The sequence below is a fragment of the Bombus impatiens genome, unplaced genomic scaffold (genome assembly GCF_000188095.3).
Source record: "Bombus impatiens unplaced genomic scaffold, BIMP_2.2 scf_0452, whole genome shotgun sequence".
NCBI classification, from domain to species: domain Eukaryota; kingdom Metazoa; phylum Arthropoda; class Insecta; order Hymenoptera; family Apidae; genus Bombus; species Bombus impatiens.
This window is the reverse complement of record NT_176871.1, coordinates 534186-552850: the sequence shown is the minus strand read 5'-3', so window position 1 is coordinate 552850 and position 18665 is coordinate 534186. Positions and strand designations below refer to the sequence as shown.

At 35.5% G+C, this 18665-nt stretch overlaps 2 protein-coding genes and 1 long non-coding RNA gene across 7 annotated transcripts in view; 2 read left to right on the top strand and 1 right to left on the bottom strand.

The window, feature by feature from the left end:
* The first annotated feature begins 1419 nt into the window (after positions 1-1419).
* On the top strand, positions 1420-2851 carry LOC117151806. The gene is made up of 4 exons (XR_004461938.1): positions 1420-1780; positions 1978-2042; positions 2255-2322; positions 2483-2851. It is a non-coding gene; the product is annotated as an uncharacterized LOC117151806 (long non-coding RNA).
* Positions 2852-5320: 2469 nt separating this feature from the next.
* On the top strand, positions 5321-7622 carry LOC100742985 (solute carrier family 25 member 44). Of its 3 annotated transcripts, XM_003490537.4 has the most exons (6): positions 5341-5599; positions 5810-5924; positions 6006-6318; positions 6379-6683; positions 6752-6938; positions 7011-7622. In XM_003490537.4, the coding sequence occupies exons 3-6, from the start codon at positions 6144-6146 to the stop codon at positions 7328-7330; spliced, it is 987 nt and encodes a 328-aa protein (XP_003490585.1). In that variant the 5' UTR covers positions 5341-5599; positions 5810-5924; positions 6006-6143; the 3' UTR covers positions 7331-7622. The 3 variants fall into 3 exon arrangements, with proteins under 3 accessions (XP_012242565.1, XP_003490585.1, XP_024224228.1); XM_012387142.3 differs by lacking the exon at positions 5810-5924 and having other exon boundaries at positions 5321-5599; XM_024368460.2 differs by lacking the exon at positions 5341-5599 and having other exon boundaries at positions 5692-5924.
* A 921-nt stretch (positions 7623-8543) lies between these two features.
* LOC100742871 (dopamine receptor 2) overlaps positions 8544-18665 on the bottom strand; it is an 83113-nt gene continuing 72991 nt past the window's right edge. For 2 of the 3 annotated variants that reach the window (XM_024368459.2, XM_012387144.3), the window contains one exon: positions 8544-10877. In XM_024368459.2, the coding sequence (XP_024224227.1) occupies positions 10767-10877 (111 nt within the window). In that variant the 3' untranslated portion in view covers positions 8544-10766. Of the gene's footprint in view, positions 10878-18201; positions 18498-18665 lie in introns of all 3 variants that reach the window. The other variant, XR_002946920.2, reaches the window with a different exon arrangement.

The window sequence follows — 18665 nt, the reverse complement described above, 5'->3', positions numbered from 1 at the left end:
TCGTGTTTCGTTGGTTTCCTACTTGACTGTCAAGATCACCAATAGCATTGTAACCTTTCGCAGAAATATAATTTGATTTTAGATATTGCTTTATATTAATATGTGGTTGTTTCTTTTGTACAAATCATTCATTAATTGTGAATGATAATTCATAAATCGTCTGTTGAGAATTTTATTTATTTTATTTATAGTGGTCTTGCTCTACTTCCATAATTTTTTCTCTTTTCTCTCATCCCTCTTCTCATTTCCCTTTTCCCTTTCTCTTGCCCTTTACTCCTTGTTCTTGACATTTCTCCTTCCTGACTTTTCCCTGTCATAATATACTTATAATTTTTCGATAAAAATATTATTCTATTTCGATCTAAAATTTATCATCCTTAGGCTTTCTATATATTAATTCATTTTTATATATTATATTAAATTTCTAAGTGCAGGTATCTCTACGTTTTAAATTTATACATTTAGTTCGTTGAAATTATGTTAGGCCACAGGTGTTTAAAAGAAAGTAAACATGTGCATCTGATCTTTCAGTTTGTTTTTCTTTCGAATATATTATGCTACTGAATTGCTACCGAAAACATCTCTCTCCAGAAATTGGACGTGCTCGTTCTCGATTTACCGACGAGATCCCCTCCCTCCCCACTCCTCGACTTTGAAATTCGTAGGGCAAACTGCGGTGAAGGGCGTCAGTTTAATGTTGAAAATCGGAGTGATTAGATGTGTGTTCATTACTCCGCGACAAGTGTCAATATCCTTCTTACGTAATATTTTCATTCACATTTTCATCGCTTAAATCGACGCTGTTGTTAACTTCGTATAATTAACGTACGTTTTTATTTAATAATTCATTACAATTTAATTATCTTTTTTCTTTGTTTACTTTCTGTTTGTCCCCTTTGTTGATAGATCATATAATAAACTTTCGAGGTAATTTGATCTTTATTATTGTTTTATTTCCATATAATTTATTCGTTTTATTGAATTCTCTGTGATAAGATTGTCATTTTGTCTTTTTTAAATAATTTCTATACATTCTAGAAAGAACGTTAGCATAGATAGGTTTGAACGCGTTCTGCGCATCGAATATTTTTCGTACTGCGCAGCTTTATTAAATGTCGTGAAAAGTACGCCATATTTTGTTATTACAAAGTCACGTACGAAGCATGTCGAATAAGTGTATATATGTATTTCAAATAGTAATGCCGGACATTTAATTTGGCGGGCAATTTTTATAAATCAGTCGTGAAATATTTATAATTACGTAACAGTGTAGTAGGAAATACTTTGTAATGTTCAAAAATATTTGAAATATATTAAATATATATTTTTTGTTATAATCTTAATATAATATCTTTTTATCTGTGGTCAATGAATAATAATTAGTTTTTCATTTTTGAAAAGCAGTATTTTCATGAAGACTCGATAGAAGAAAGGAGAGAAATACGTAAAATAGCCCTAAAGTACCACCGTTATTCCTTAATAAAGTTCTTTCCCAGAAAATTTTTGTGATCACGCGCAATGCGGTCGGAAGAATCAGTGTTTGATGCGGTATGTATATAATTTTTAATATTTGTTAGAGCATAATGTCTCTCATTAAAGTTAACGGTAATGCTCAGGCGCGAAAATAGAGTCAGCGTGTTCGCCGATTGTTATTTAAACGAACGCGTTGATAGTCTTTTATTTTCTTTTTTTTTGTACATTTCTTTTTTTAAATATTCGCTTTCGGTGCTAGAGTCGCAAGTCTCACAAGAAGATAAAGCCTCTCCTGGAGCTCAAGAATGTAAGTACTTTCTTATATTGTACCCTATTTTAATATTCGTATTTTATTTAAACTGTTATTAAACTGAAATAAAATTTTTGTTATTATTAAAATTTCAACTTTAAATAGACTCTTATTTTTCACTATCCTAAACTTTATAAGCAAAAATTACTTTATTTTCGAGAACAAATTATAATATCTCACATGTTTTGTTTCAGGTTTTTCAACTTCCACTTTTATCAGATTTTCTGGAAGGATGTAGTGGTGCTTCAAAACTAAGCATGTAAGAATTTTTACATATTTTACTATTAAATGATTATTATTTAATTGTGATATTACGTTAACTATTATTAATTAAAAAATAAGATATGATTTTAAATTTTATATTAGAATTACTAGCTTTTATAGAGTTTTATATTTTATTATTTGAAATGCTTTGAACAATAAGCATTGTTTTTTTCAAAACAAATTATTATAATCCATATCTTGTTAAAGGTTTTTCACTCCTTCCTCTTCTTTCTGTTGCCTGGAAAGGATGTTGTGGTGCTTTAAAAGCCAAAAATGTAAGTAACCTTGTATTGTATTTCATTTAATTTTATTCCTCTATTATGAATTAGAAAACATGATTTGAACATTTTTAAAAAAACTTTTATTATTTAAAACTTTCCACATAAGAAACAATGTCTTTGAAAATTAATTATAATATTCTCTGCTTTGTTACAGGTTACAGGAATTGCGGTTACAACAATATCGACGACAACGTTCTTCGCATCTAATCGTGAGTTGCATGCATTTTTGTTCCTCTGGTCACTCACTCATGTCGTAGGATGAAAGGTCCGAATCGACATAGGTGACTAGTTGTATTACGTAGATTTTTTAACGAGCATAGTGACCGCAAGTATTTATTATATTTGCGAGTAGTAACATTTTCTTTTCTGTGTTTTATTTATTAGCTCAGGATAGGTCTTCTTGCATATCGCGTTTTTTAATATTAGTAATAATGCATTAATCATTGAAACGAGTGTAATATTAATATTGATAACTCGATTATGTATATATGAGTGAAAATCGCAATTTGTATTTATTATACATATTTGCATACAACTTGTATGCATAAATATGCATACAAGTGTACGTATGTAATGGATAAATAATGTATGAATATTGAAATAAGTAACGAATATCAGAATGACTTAAGTATTTTGTAGTGAAGAAGTCTGACATCATCAGACTTTTTATTATGGGAAATTACAATCATGATAGAAATTATTATTATTATTAATGACGATACTTGTTATATATTTAATTTTATTCTATTTCCTTTTCTACGATAGTATGGATCAATTTGTTATTCGTGTTCATACAGAGTATAATTTTAGTAAAATTAGAAATGTGCAATATAAAGATATTTAAGAGTAACTTCATTCGTCCAAGGATGTATCAAATTTCATGTGCAAGAAGACACTTCGCGACAGGCAGATTTCAGAATCAAAGCAAGTTTTGAACGTTTTTTTGTTTCCAAAGATAAGTTTTGATGAAGGAATCGCCTGAGGTTATTTATATTAATATTTCATTGAGACTATGTTTATTATTATACATTGAATTTATTACTATTTGTATTTACAGAATATTAATCTGGTCTGTTTTTTATAAATATATGCTTTATTCTTTTTCCTCTCATTCAAGTGTAGCTTTTTAGTAATTTATTAAATTAGTAATTTAAAGTATGCATAAATAGAGTCATTAAAATTTGAAATGAAATGAGATTACAAAATGAAAGAATATTAGCCCGCAAGATAGAAAATTTAATAGATATGCTAATCATATTTTTAGCGTAGGATTTTCAGATTTAACCCCTCCCATGTTCGTTGCCAGGATCTCACTCACGAACCCAGGTGCTACTTGGGTGGGAGAAAGGTAATGGGCATGATGACTATTTTATAAGTTTAATAATTTTTCAGCGACTGACGTTGGGTTAGGGTATCGTTCGCGACGTATTTTCCACATTGTGTGTATGTGGTTAGGCTGTGGAATTGCGTCGTTTTTGCTATTCATTATAACTTTAAAGTAGATACATACTTATAAATTTCAATTTACAATAACGATGCTATTAAATATGTATAGGAGATTATAAATAATACAATATTATTAATATCAACTATTATATTACCTATAATAATATCGAAATACGTATCGTATATTCTAATAATATTATTTATTTAGATATATTATACTTTATATAGCTATACTTTATATTTTTTATAACTTATACGTTATTTTTTATTTTGCGATTAGAAAGACTCGAGCCTAGATTTAAGTTTCAGCGGGCATTGTGCCCGAAGAAAGAAGGAAGAGGCTATGAGCCGAAGAGGCCCGGCAATCTGCCGTTCAAGAGGGCAACTACCAATACCTTTTCATCCTCTGGGTCATCCAGAGCATGGAAAGTTATTCTCGTTACTACTTTGTCACTATGCTTGCTTTTAGTATTTGTAGTAGTAGTAGCTCTTTTTTTTGGCTGATGTATATATCGGTCCATCATCACATTGGGCAAATCGCGGTTTCTTTTTATTAGTGTTGCGAGAGATTAATTACGGCTTGAATTAGAGTTACGAAATAATATCGCGGCTTTCTATTAGTATCGCGAGAGACTGATTATGGTTCGAATTAGAGTTGCGAAAAAATTATAATCCTGTTTGTTTTAGTGTTGCGAATTATGACATCGCGATAGTCCTTAGCAATCTTTATCATGAATTGTCAGAATTTCTTAGAGAGTAGTATGTACATATTAAAGTCTTTCTTGTTTCCTTTAAAGTTTCTTCCTTTATTCAAAGTTGTATGTAGAAATATTAACATTTCATTAATTTTATAGTATTGCAGTTTGTAGCAACATAATATTTGAAATATCTTTTTTTCATATATGTATACATATTAATTTAATTTTTGATTTAAGAATTAGTGTTGCGATTGTCTATCGCGATTGTTTTAATTGCTTTTCTAAGTAGAGTTGCGCTGATGAACGATCGCGTTTTTTGAAGTAGTGTTGCGTCTATATCATGCTCAATTTTTTTCCACTGGACTGTGGAAGCAGATTCCTGTTTTTGGATGGTAGTCTTCCATGTGGCTGCCTGTATATTCTTCGTCATTTTATGGTAAAATTTATTTTTAATTCCAACTATAGCTAATGTAATTTTCTTTAATGAGTTACTAAAGAATTCATTAGGTGCTCTCTTGAGCTTATACGTTTAATCAATGAAGAGCTTTTCTAGTTACTGATTCCATTGCGTTCGATGATTGAGTTGAATATAATTTTTATGTTCGTTGTAGCAAATTCGGGTACGTATCTCAGAAAGTGAGACGCGAAGTCTACATGGTATATAGTACATATATTTGCATAATGTCGAATCTATCTTTTGCTGTAATAAACCTCTACATATACATTTTAGTCAATGTTGCAATTTAAAGATACCACGAGCGACATCTCCCGGTGTCTTTTGATCTTGGTACGATAATGTTTCACAAGTCCACTCATGGATTGCGCTACTTGCTATGCGAATATTTTTACACGTGCGTAGAATCATGAATCATAAGAAAATTTAGATCAGACTATCAGATTTTCATAAACACTTCTTTATCTCATGCGTTTAACTTTTTACTTAAACCAATGATTATAAGCTACTGATTGGAACTAAAATAGTTCTATGCATTGCATAATATAAGAATGTATTTGGTTAGGATAAATTCATGATACTGTGGAAGATTGTTATTGCTATTGTAATATAGCTATTAATGATGTTATGACCACTGGAAGAGTTCCATTATTATATCAAGTATTGCATCTCTGTAAGTTATAACAGTGTATGACTTTCTAAACTTTCGTCGATTGATAATTTTTATATTTATTTTTGTTGGCAATGACTTTTGAGTTGTGACTATGGTAGTGAAGTTTTTATTCAAATATATTTATAATGTTATTGTTGCATCGTGGTTGTAGTTCATTATAAAATTAACTAGAGACTTTATTTAAATGAATTATCTCTGTTCTCTATATAGTATGACAAATTGGATATATGATAAATAGATGATAGTACATGACAAATTTGAAGCTCTGACAAATTTGAAGTGCGTTTGTTCTATTACTACCTCGTGTGACAAAGTTTCTTGGAAGGTTATTTCTTTGTAGTGCTAAATAATTTTAAAAGCATAAAGTAGAAAAAATATACTTACATAAACATTTTTCTCTTATCAGTTTTGTAAATGATTTGGGTATTAATTCCCAAAAAATATCAATGAGATATGCAGCATCAAATTAAACAGAGGAACCCACAATCCTTACTACATAAGTGTTATAATTATAGTGGATTTAATAGTGTCATAAAATTACAAGATGTCTGCAGTAGAAACGCCACATTTCATACGTACCATCGAATGGGAAATGATGGATAAGACAAAATTTTTCCCATTGAGCATGCTCTCATCATTTTCTGTGCGCTGCTGTCTATATCCCTTAACAGTAATTAAAACCCGCTTACAAGTTCAGAAACATAATAACATGTACAATGGTAAATTTTTAAATACAATTTAATTAAAATGATAAAGTATTAAATATCAACATCTTCCAGGAATGCTAGATGCTTGCAGAAAGATTTACAAGGTAGAAGGTATAGGTGGTCTGTATAGAGGATTTTGGATAAGTTCTATACAAACTGTATCTGGTGTATTTTATGTATCTACTTACGAAGGAATGCGTCATATACTTGGACAGAACAATGTTATAGGTAATATAGACTCACGAGTAAAAGCAATAATTGCTGGTGCAGCTGCTAGTTTGGTAGGACAGACAATAGTAGTTCCCTTTGATGTTTTAAGTCAGCACTTAATGGTTCTGGGGATCAATTATAATAAACATGGAAGATATATAGATCAGGTAAATGCGAAGATAAAAATATGAATATTCATTTATTTTATTTTTTATCTTTCACATGTCATTTACAGATGGGTATAAATCCATTGGGTTTAATTCTTGAGCCAGGAAAATCCCGGACTCAAATTTCGACAGATATTATCAGGTTAATTTATCGGAGAGATGGCTATAGAGGTTTTTATAGAGGATATGTCGCATCATTGTGCGCTTATGTTCCCAATAGTGCTCTTTGGTGGGGCTTATATACATCATACCAGGGTAATTGCTTTAAAATGATAGCATGAAAAATAAATTGAATTTAGATAATAACTTTTTCATTTTTGTCGATAGATGAGCTTATAAAATTGTTCCCAGAGTGGGTCTCTCACTTGTTTATTCAAGCTCTTGCTGGTACATTAGGAGGATTTACCACAACAATTATTACAAATCCTTTAGATATCGTACGGGCAAGGTTACAAGTACAAAGATTAGATAGTATGTTTAATACATTCAAAGTTTTATGGATGGAAGAAAGATTGCAAATGTTCACAAAGGGACTTTCCGCGCGCCTTGTACAGTCTGCTTGTTTTAGTTTTTCAATAATTCTAGGATATGAAACTATTAAAAGATTCAGCATAATCGAAGAGTACAAAGGCTACATTAGATGGTGAATTTATTCTTTAAAACTTGTAATAGTTGTTTTCTTGTCATGCATTTTTCGACAAATTCTACTGTATTTTAAGCAAAAGCAACTGAGATACGCACCAAAGAGAAAAGAACAAGATCATTAATGATCTTAGCGATTTATAAACTACATTCATAATAGTACATTTTAATGCAATGTAATTGCAATCATGGTTAATAGGTATGATGAAAACACGACGAAATGTTTATTTTAAATAATAAAAGTAATTATAAATTTTAACGAGAATATAATTACGTGTTAATCGTATTTGCAATATCTTTCCTAGTGTTTATATATCATTCAGAGCTTCCCAACATCTTTAAAAGAATAGGAATGTATTTTGTATTATTTTTTTTTCATACATCATACAACGTATGAATTTTGTAGTTTAGTAAGTGTCAGACGTATTGTTGTGATAAAATATAAAGAGAGTATGTTTCTATAACATAAAATTAAATATGTGAAATAAATAAACTTGTTAGCTACGTCGAATTGTACGTGTATCCTGTTGTTTATCATTTATTTTATTAATTCATGATAAAGGATAGGTAAAAAGAGAATAATATCTTTCTCATTTCCATTTTATTATAAAGGACAGCATATTGATAGACACATTTTTTTCGAAGGTACTTAAGTGGTCTTGATAATGTGACTCTTGTATATGAACTGATACTTTTCGAGTATGCACGTTATCTATCTCTTAAAAATTAAATATGACGACGATTCATCACATTCTCTATATTATGTGTACAGGCCAGGGAATTCTTAGTCTATACAATATAATGCGTAATGCATACGCATTCACATTCGTTCAATCTCTTCGTTCATGCTTATATGTATGATGATTTGGTAATAGTTTGTGAAATGCAAGTTTTTATAGTGTACTATTAAACGTAGTATCCAGTTTTTGAATAACAAAAGTTGCGTGTACATATAGAAATACTTTGTGAAAACAGTGTTTTCCAACGAAAGTATTACGGATTAATTAAGAATTTGCTATTATTTCATGCATTTTTAACACAGCAAGAATATGTATATGCTTGAATCAATGACGTGAGTTTCACAAGTAGAAAGTTACGAATAGCGTTTGAATTTGACGCTCAAATTTCTAATATATACAAAGCGCCCTCTATTCAAGGCTGTGAAAAACACTTTTAGAGCGGGATTTACGATTTTCTTTTCTGATTATTTGTTCCATCTTTTTCTTTTTTATTAAATTTTCGAGCTTCAACGAACTTACAGTACAGTATGTACAATGACTAGACTTGTTAAGACGCCAACCAATTACGCGCTATTTTCTTCGTGCGAACGAATTTTCTAAAATGAAAGGGATTATGTTAGCAGACGTTCTTATACCGTGATTTTGAAAGTTTATAAATGAAAATAAGTATAATATAAAATGTTGCTTCGAAAACGGAACTTAATGGATTTACAAGAAAACAGCATAATCACTATTGGATGGTACAAGACTAGACTAGTTTTCGTTGGTTTGAAATCCGAGGTAAAACATTTGTTTATTTTAACATTAACACCTTTTTAATCTTTTCTTTCTTCTATTGTATCGTACAATATTCAGATTTTTAGTTTTACATGCAAAGAGTTAATATGTCACAGCTAAAACAAGCAGATGACATAACTTTTCATGAATAGCGAATGTTCGATCTGATTTTCTTCGTAATTTCTTTTTTTTTCTTTAGTGAGATAGGATTATTGAATTAATATTGAATATATTTTTTACCCGAGAAAACGTTTGTATATATTCCTACCGATACACGCATTGTTACAGTTTCTCATACATTATATACGTTTCACATAAGTTGATGTCACAATGTTCTAATATTTACAATTGCACGATAATCGTTTTATGTACAACAACAAATGCCTATGTTAAGATAATCTTTGTAAAATAAATAATCGCTCTGCAAAAATATCCGCCAGTGAAAGTAGAGGTATCTATCTATCGAATAAAGATTGTCCGATACGATGTATTACGTTGAATAGATTTTATGAATGGAGGAAACGACTTTGGAGTATTTAAATTAACAATATGTATACAGAGCTTAATTCGATCAATTAATCTCCAACCGAATCAAACTATTTATTTTTACTTTTTGAAATTGGCGATCAACGTTTGTGAATTTGAAATCGTGCTTTTTTAAAACATTAACCAGACTATAACTTTGTTATTTTATTCATCGATTAAGTTACATTGGCCTTGGTATCAGTTTAGTTTCGCAGAATCCTGTTCGTCAATTCGAGGAAAATACTTTTCGATTTTGCCAGTCTTGTGTCGGTCGAGGAAACTTTAAATTAACTTTCGTTCAATCTAGACAGTGGTTACCACACCGAATCCATTCGAGTATGTGTATTTAGCGATCAACGTTACTGGAAGAGCGGTACAGTAGGTACGCGCATATTGAATTTTCGCAGGTGAATACAATTTTTTCCGAGGGAACGCTGTTAATTTTTCGCAAGTATTCTATTTTTTTCACGTGTTCCCTTTGTTTTCTCTTTGTTGATCGACAGGCAGCTTCGAGCGGTAATATTCGTTCCTCGTTATTTTAACTTTGTGCATACTTTTCGTTCATACAGTCGCCTGTCAATGCACCGACACGAGAGATCGCCGGTCCCTGGAAATTCAAAGTATATCAATCTCATATTACGTTAAACGTTTCCAAACGTTCAATCGTCAGTCTTCTAAACGCGCAACGCACACAGGAACAAAGTGTATTATCGTGTATTTTCTATCTCGAAATTCGGCTCACGATCTCCAGGGAACGGTAACGGATTTAATTGTATCGAAAGAAAACGGTATACGATTTGCTTGGTGCATTGAGATGGAGGAATCGAGGAATCGAGGAAAGATACGCTAAACTCGTCGTGTAACCAATAGCGCATCGCCGCTGCTCGATTTACGATTCCGTGTACGGAGGTTCGTTAAAAGGCTACAAAGTATCGAAGGTATCCGAACGTAAAAACGGTAACGAGCCATCTGACTCGATATACGGTACTGTCCTTCCCCGCAATTCAATTTTCACCAGATCTTTCGCCGGAGGTACAAAACGCGAGATTACTGTTGCTTTTTCTATACAGGAAATTGTTGCGGGTCGCGCGTCACGCTTCTTCGTGGTCCACATTTCGTCACCGATGAAGCTCGACGATAAGGAGGAACGGAAACACGTCGCTTATCCTTATGTCCTTATCCACGACGAGATCCACGGTTTGTTCCATCGGAAGCACACACGGGGGCCGGTGAACGGTCGTCTTGGTTTTCCTCGTCTCTTGGCTCGATTCTATTTTTGAAACGAGTACTTCCGAGACAAAATGATGAAAAAATCTATCCATAAGCGAACCTATAATCACGTGTCCCGGAAACGGATGGCGCGTTCTCGTCGAGGCCCAGACCGGGCCCCCGTGTGTCGTCACATCCCGCCGCTGGGTAGTATAGTTCCAGCACCACCATCGCTGCTTTGACTAACGCTACTGTAGCTGACGCGGCTCGCCTCGCCGCTGGTATTCGCTCCGGAAACGTACTGTAATCAGAACAATTATATTCTCAAAAAATATATGTCGTTGCTGAGAGATACGTTCACCGTGTGCTCGGTGCGCGTATGTACAATTGAGAGGTAGAATTGGATCGTGATCGAGTTAGCCTTAATCCGGTGTTAGATTAGAAAAGGTGCCGTATTTTCTCTGCCCTCTAAAGCCTGGGAAATATCCACTTCCTCTCCCTTTAAATCCGATCTTTACATTACGCTAGCCCGTAAAGTATGTTTGTAGTGGTTGAGAGTACCTACGAGACTTACATAGAAATCATGGAGAATATTGTTTATACCACACAGAGCTTGTAAATTAGCTGGTTTAGGAAAGGAGGATGTAGGTCAATCGGTTTCGGATGTGCGTTTCCGTCGCTTGGATGTTTCAGTTGGAGGAAACAGGGGAAAATGGACACTAGAAGAGAGTAAAAAATGAAATCGAACAATGGCGCAACGAATGTGCCGGTTAATGCTTCTCGTGCATTAGGACGAATTATCTTGCATCGTTCGTGTAACTCGCGAACGCTATTGATGCATACAAGCCCGCATTGCCTGCTTTCCGTAATCCGTTGTGTTTGTTTTATCGGCCAGTTATACGCTCTATCTCTTCATCGGTTTTTATATATGCTCCGTATCATAGATGGCCTTTCCTTTACGTTGGAATTAGAAAAGTGTTGGTTTCCTATGCTGGAAAAAGGGCAGATCGAATTTTCTTCTCGTTGTTTGCTGAAAAGAGCGTTGAGAACAACTTTATCCGGTATTTTTATGAAACTCGAACTTCCACCTTTCTCAGCTTTTACGCATCGATCGTTTTCCTCTTCACTTTTCCTCTTGGAATGCATCCAATTCTCGTAAGAACGAAACGTTATCTACAGAACGTATTTATCACTGTCAAGTTTCTCTTTGATATTCGAAAAGAATCGTTATTCTTAAAACAGATTATTCTTTTGTCGCTCGATGCTTCAGGACAGAGTTCTGTTTTAATCTCGAAGAGAAACTCGCGAGCGTCGTCGAATCGATAGATTTCCACGGAGGATGTAGCAGCCTTCGTTTCTTTTTTAAAGGTCACAACGGATCAACGGAGAAAGGTTTCCGGTTCACGCTCACGCTCAATGTAGTCGCGCCTTTGCGTCGAATCCGGAGAGGAGAGAGTCCGGATGAATCGCGAATAGGCGGTTCGATAGAGCAGCACATGACAATGAAACGATTTTCGATGGCTCTGGTGCCCATAAACCAAATAACTCAATACCCGAGCCGAAGCGGTGGGCCATGGAAAAATTGTCACCGCAAATACCGTATCGACTAGCAGGCAGATTTCGCGGATGAAACATTGCGCTGAATTTACCGCTGGTTTTGTCCCAATAGGGGTGTCTTTAAGTGAATTAATCGCTCAATTTTCCACAAATTCAGTTAGCTTTTACGCCTCGCTTATATACACTATTGTTCATGGGTATTAAACTCTTGGCTAAATTCATGGCTGTGTAATAAATTCGTCGCCACTCGATATTTCCTTTTGATGATACAAAAATGTTGCATGCGCTAGTTGCAATGAACAACATAGGACAGATATAATGAATTGTTTGTAATTGCGTCATTTAGTAAGAACAATGAAAAACGAACGTTATGAGTGTTTGCTGCTATAAAACAGATTTTATTCATGACACAGCAGAAATATCGGATTTACCAAATGTATTTCAGATTATTGGAACATTTGTTGTATTAATAATATCGGAATATATTCATTATTCCAATATTTGTAGGACGTTTTTACGACTAGTCATTGAATAATGTAAAAAATGTAAAAATACACATATTGGCATCTTTTGATAGAAGAACAAAAGTTTTGGAGTAATTCAACAAGTGAGTTATCTAACCTGCTTGTAAATAAATAAAAAAAAATTCCTTTTTTCAGTCTAAATTTAACACATTTGATCATCCCAGTTATAGCAGGGACTAAGAATTTGACAGCGAAAAAAGAAACGTTCTTCTCTCGTAGAATTGAAAATATAATAAAAAAATCAACTTTTTGATTGAATTGTACTTGATGTACAAATACTCAAAACGTTCATACTTGTCTTTAAGTCCAATTTGTTATTCGCTTGAGTTTATTGTATGAAAAACACGATAAGTCACGTTTTCTATCGACTTTTCTTCTTCTACTATTTATAAAGCGAGTTTTAAAATCCATTATGCTCTCAATCAATCATACGTTATCAAAATTGTCTTTCCTGGGTTTTAGAGGTAACCATATATTTTTCCGTCCTCTTCAAAAATGTCAACCATCAAAATCTTAATCAAAATCAACAAAGATGTACATATTATGTTTTCATCCTGTTATCTTCGCATGTAATATCGTGTTCTCTAGTTATAGTATCTTGATCTTGAAGATTTTGAGAGAAATTTGTATGAATTTATAAATCTTGAGAAAAATTTGTGTGAATTTGAAGATCTTGAGGAAGATTTATAAGAATTTGAAGATCCCCTTGACTTGTTAGTAGTTTCTTTGAGGTGCACTCATTTTACTCATTTTACGAGGTGCACTGTTGCCTTTAGATTCTGTTTCTTGAGAACAGTCGAGCTGGCAGTTGTCTACCGAAGAGAGGATAATTGGAATCTCAGCGCGACACAAGAAATTCATCTTCGCAATGATGTTTCATTCGTTTGATCTCGAGGGGTGACTAGCGTGTCAACGCAAAAGTTTCCTCGTTTATCTTATCAAACCTTGAAATCTCCGGAGGATTGACCGAATCGGTTTCCTGTTTCTTCTCAGCTTTTTCTCTGGGTTTTATAGTTCCGTCTTTCATCCCCTGGCGGTTTAACGAAACTAAAAGTATCTAGGTCAACTTCCACCCAGATCTGGTTACAATCGGTCGCGGGATCGTTTCTGTGTTTTTTTTCACGATACTTTCCTCTGCTAACGTATTTTATCGGTATAACTAGTAGTAAAGCTCGATGTTTTTGTGCGTCTTTTTACGTTGGTCACGATCGATCGCGTTACTGAACTTGAGGAAGGCGTATTGGTTTATTAAATCGTTTAGTCAACGAATATCGAATCTCAGGGTTTGTTGTGATTGTTCTTTCATTTTGAAGGGATAGTAACACGGAAAAAAAGAAGAAAAATTTACAAATATGAACACGAGCTGGGAATGTATAAAAAAAAGCTTTTTCAAATGGTGTGCTAACGGTGTTATATGTTCCTGTCCATTTCCCTTTCGCGCACACGAATAGAAATCGAGATTTCGCGTGATTGAATTTATAGTCGAAAGCGAGAGGGAGACAATCAAAAACCTGGCCTGTAGGTGTTAAATCGTACAAAATGCAACGTCACGAATTTTCGCCGCCTCTCGGCGGTTCATTTTCGTGATTACAATGCCGCGTCGAATCTCGACCGAGCCAAGTTGTCGTCGTTGACTTCGTGCTTATTTCCGGACAATGCAATTCGATTAAAAGCGCGTTTCGTGCCTACATCAGCTCGCGAGGAGCTCTCCGAGTTCTATCTCGTCATTGTACATATCTTGTCTTTATTTCTCTATCGTGTCGGTCTCAGGGAAATTAGTTAATTAACGGCAGACGGATCGATGATTCAAGCACGAGAACGTCGAAGCACGAAACGTTTGACCAAGAGTTTTCGAAAAAGTATGCAAGTCGATATTTAAACCGGTACAATAAAGGAATTTAATTAAAGTCAAACGTCCTGGCCTCGATAATTCTACTCGTATTCCGACGCCCGTTACGACACGCGTTACGGGAAAAATTCATCGTGAATAATGGGGAAACGTAATTAAAATGCGGCAACCATGTGTTTTAATTAGCCAATCGAAGCAACATGACCGAAATATGATTCGTCGAGGTTCAATCGATGGGAAAAGGAGAGGGACAAATACATCGATGTCGAAGAATTTCGTGACACGTTAATTAGAGTAGCAGTGGTAGTTGGAGTAATTACGAGTAGCCAGGCTAGGCCCGTCTAATTCTGAACGAGAGATTTAAACTTTTCTCGATTTTCTATTTCTATCGAGTTCGCGTGAAATGATTTCAAGTCGTGGTTTCCTAGCCATCGTTGAACTTATATTACGATAGACATTTACACTTTGACTAATATACAGTACAACTTTGACTAGTTTTCAAATTAATTTCAAAGATCAATATAATCGCGACACTCATGCCACATCACAGTGATAATGTAATTTTACATTTCCTATAACACGATATGGGCATAAGAGATTCCTAGGGCAAAGTGTTCAAATACTAATGTTACTATATACAATATACATATGTGTATGTATAAGCGTAACCGGACATACGCGCGAGCGATTTACAATCGTGAATTCCGCTAGAAATATGTATATATATTTATATTGTATCACAGCGTAGACACCGTGACTGACCAACGTTCAACACGATAAACCTCCTTTTGGCTATTGGAATAAATCACCCCTTTTCTACCTGAAAATCGAGCAAAGCGTTATTCTATTTTTCGTTTCCGTTAAATTGCCATGTTCTGTGTCGCAAGTTTCTTCGAGCGAACTTTGCTGGCTGACGGCGATAATCCCAGTAGCGACGCCTCGTTTTCTTTTTTTCTCTCCGGGATGGCAATAAAAATCGCGAGAGGAAAGATATCGACGCGAAAATACGACAGGCCGTAAAGTCGACGTTGAACAAGATGTCCAGGGCAATCGGGCGTCGAGCGATTGATGAGGATCCGTAGATCGCCTCGGTGATTTATTATTCTTTTTCTAAATTGTTATTTGGAAAATGGCGATCTCGAGGGTTATGGAGTGGGCCGGCAAGGGATGGACAGCTCCGCCCGTTTCCGACATTTATATCTCTTCCGGCGACAGACACTGCTCGTAATTCATGTCCCCTTGCTTTTCGGGACTTTCATGCCGACATTCGCAGTTCGTACCGTTATACATTCCTTGAACCCTCGTTCATGAGAAACGGCACAGCCGTGTCACGTTTGCCTGACATATTGTAAAGTTTCCCAGGGAATTGAGCTAATTCACTGACCCGAGATGCGCCAATCTCGCGGTTAAACCGAACTAGATGGCTATCGGTTTCGATGTTTTCGGAAACTAGTCAGCAGGATTAACTCGTTCGTTTAGATCGTGTTCCTCTCTGAAAGTAGTTTAACCTCTTCAGCACGTCGCTTACTTCGTCACGTACTGTCACTTACTATCGACGGTAATCGTAATGCGTATTTCAAGTGATTGGAGTAATGATAATTATTTAAATTGAGATATTGCGCAAGAAGCGATAAACTAATGGAGACAAAGCTGGAAAGACGACTAGGGTACTCACTGGTCTCTATTGCTTATCGTCGTGCGTTGCTGTACACATTGTTTTATTCGTACACGTGATATTTTCGGCCAATAATCATAATTATCTTTGCGATTGTGTCGAATCTACCAGAAATAACCAATCAGATCCGCATTTCTTTGACTAGTCATCTTTTTAGCTCTCTCTCTTTCTCTCTCTCTCTATTACGTTTATAACGAAGTGCTCAGGGCGATTAAAGAGGACGTAAAACAGTCGAGAGATGTTAGAAAGCTATTGTGTTTATGTATGTTTTTGGTGATTATTGATTCTAATACAATAGAAAGAAGTGAAACTCAACTTGCGACTTTTGTTCTCAGCAGCTAATACAGGGTCAACCTGCAGCTTTAAGTTTCCCAACTGGAAAGTTGGACGAGTCGCAGGAACACGCGGTGCCGCGTTTCGTCGACGTTTTATGGAGGTATGTAAAATCTCGAGAGAGAGAATGGGTGTATGCAAGCTGGTGCTCCGCGTCTAACGAAATAAGATAAGGGCGAATTTCACAAGGGTGGCTCGAAGCTCTGGGAACGTTCGCTCGCAAAATGAAGTAGCGCAGATGAATCGTAAACGCGATCGTGATTGCACCCAGAAAACAGGATTAATGCGGCGAATAGATGCGTTCGAGTTTCAAAGTGGTTTGCAAATGTAATGTATTGGCTCAGCTTGAAGGAACTGATCGTTTTCATTATAGTAGCTGGCGCGTGATAAAATTCATCAAAAAATATAAAAACGATTTTTTAAAATATTCCGTACGCTTCTTATTCAGATCGAGGATACCATCGATCGTACAGGCTGTTGCAGTTTTATCGTTTATTTATACATATTTTCGTTTGTTTGCTTTCCTGGCTTATTTTGTTTATATTCTATTACGTTTATTTATATATTTTCGTTGAATGAAGGTTTCAGCATATATCCGTTGAGTTTTCGTCGGTGAATTACTAAAATCACTGGATTTATTCGAAAATGGCAATTCTAATTCTTGTTAATGCTATTTATTTCTCGGTGTAGTATGATACGAGCATTTCATTTGATCCGATTACACGCTGTAACGCAATTGCACGTTAATCGAACATGTGCGCCGCATCCAGCTCGGAATTTTCTTTTCGATCCATCATGGAAAAAACGTTCGATCCTACGGCAAATTCCAAGCCAGGAGGAGACGGTCCTTACTCTATTACTTCGGGCAGATCGATTACATTACATCGTGCGGGTAATTTAATTTAGCTGCATTGATAAATGAACGGCTGCGATCGCGAGACTTGAAGCGAATTAGGTGATTGATTTCGAATTGTTACGCGTTGTCTGCCAGCGAACAGTAATACGCTTGCTGCAAATTGGATGATAAATTAAATGAATCGCGTCATGCGCGAAGGGTGCGCCAGTCCTTTCAGAGGGTCGCATTAATTGTCGGCAATTTGGACTTTCTTTCGTCCGCGGCCAAGCATGTTCCGCGCATAGAAAATTTATGTACGCGTATTTTTGTGGCAGAGAAGTTGCGCGACATTCGTTGCATCGATTGCAGGAACGCCGCTTCATCATTGTTCACTAGCCAGATGTTATTCCCTTGCGAGCAATGTGATATTTCTCCTATTTTCTCTCCGCATCTTTTTTTTTGCGTTTTTATTTTTTCATCACATAACAATTTTCGCTCGAAGCACAAAAACTCTAAATAATGTCCCTGTAATTTTTATCAATGTCCTCGTGCCAGTTGCGCTTTTCGACTCTCTCGCCAAAAATTGTTCAAATGTATGGCATGAATCTTCCGAGGAAAAGGGTTAAACTTTGTGATGTCTTTCTACTCGGGATAATCGTAATCGGGGGTGCACAGATGTCTCGAAACGTACATAGATTGGAGGTGCTACGTGTACCTAAGCATACCAAACACGTGCACTGTCGTCGCATACGGTGCTACTGGTGCAAGTGCTCGTATACGTGTAGCAGATGTGATGTATGTGTGTGTGTGTGCGTGTCAGTGATCGATAAATCCATTCACTAATCAACATACCGAGACTATGTTATATGGGATGGTGACAGAGTCCTTCGTCGATAATCTCTGTACCAAGTGTCTCCGGGCGATTACTGGGTTAGGATTTGTCTCAGGGAGGACGATGCTTCGATGGTAACGAATGGAAGGACAAGGAGGAAGCTAGAAAGGTTTCGAGGAGGTGTCCAACAATTGACGACAATCCACACCGCGGCGATATCCCATCGTTAAATGTAGGTTTGCTCGCACGAACTCTCTCGGCTGCTTCGCACGTGGTGGAGCGAATAAGCGGAGTAGTACCTTCCCGATGCGAATCTCTGAAAAAACATTAATACACTCGACTCCGTGTCCATCCGTACCCTTTCATCTTGCAGCCTTCTCCTTGCCTCAGTAGCATACTCGTTCTGCGCTATACATTGAACAGGGTTAATCGATCAGAGTCGACGAAGTTATAGTCGATCTAAAATCCTAGGCTGTTGTAACTC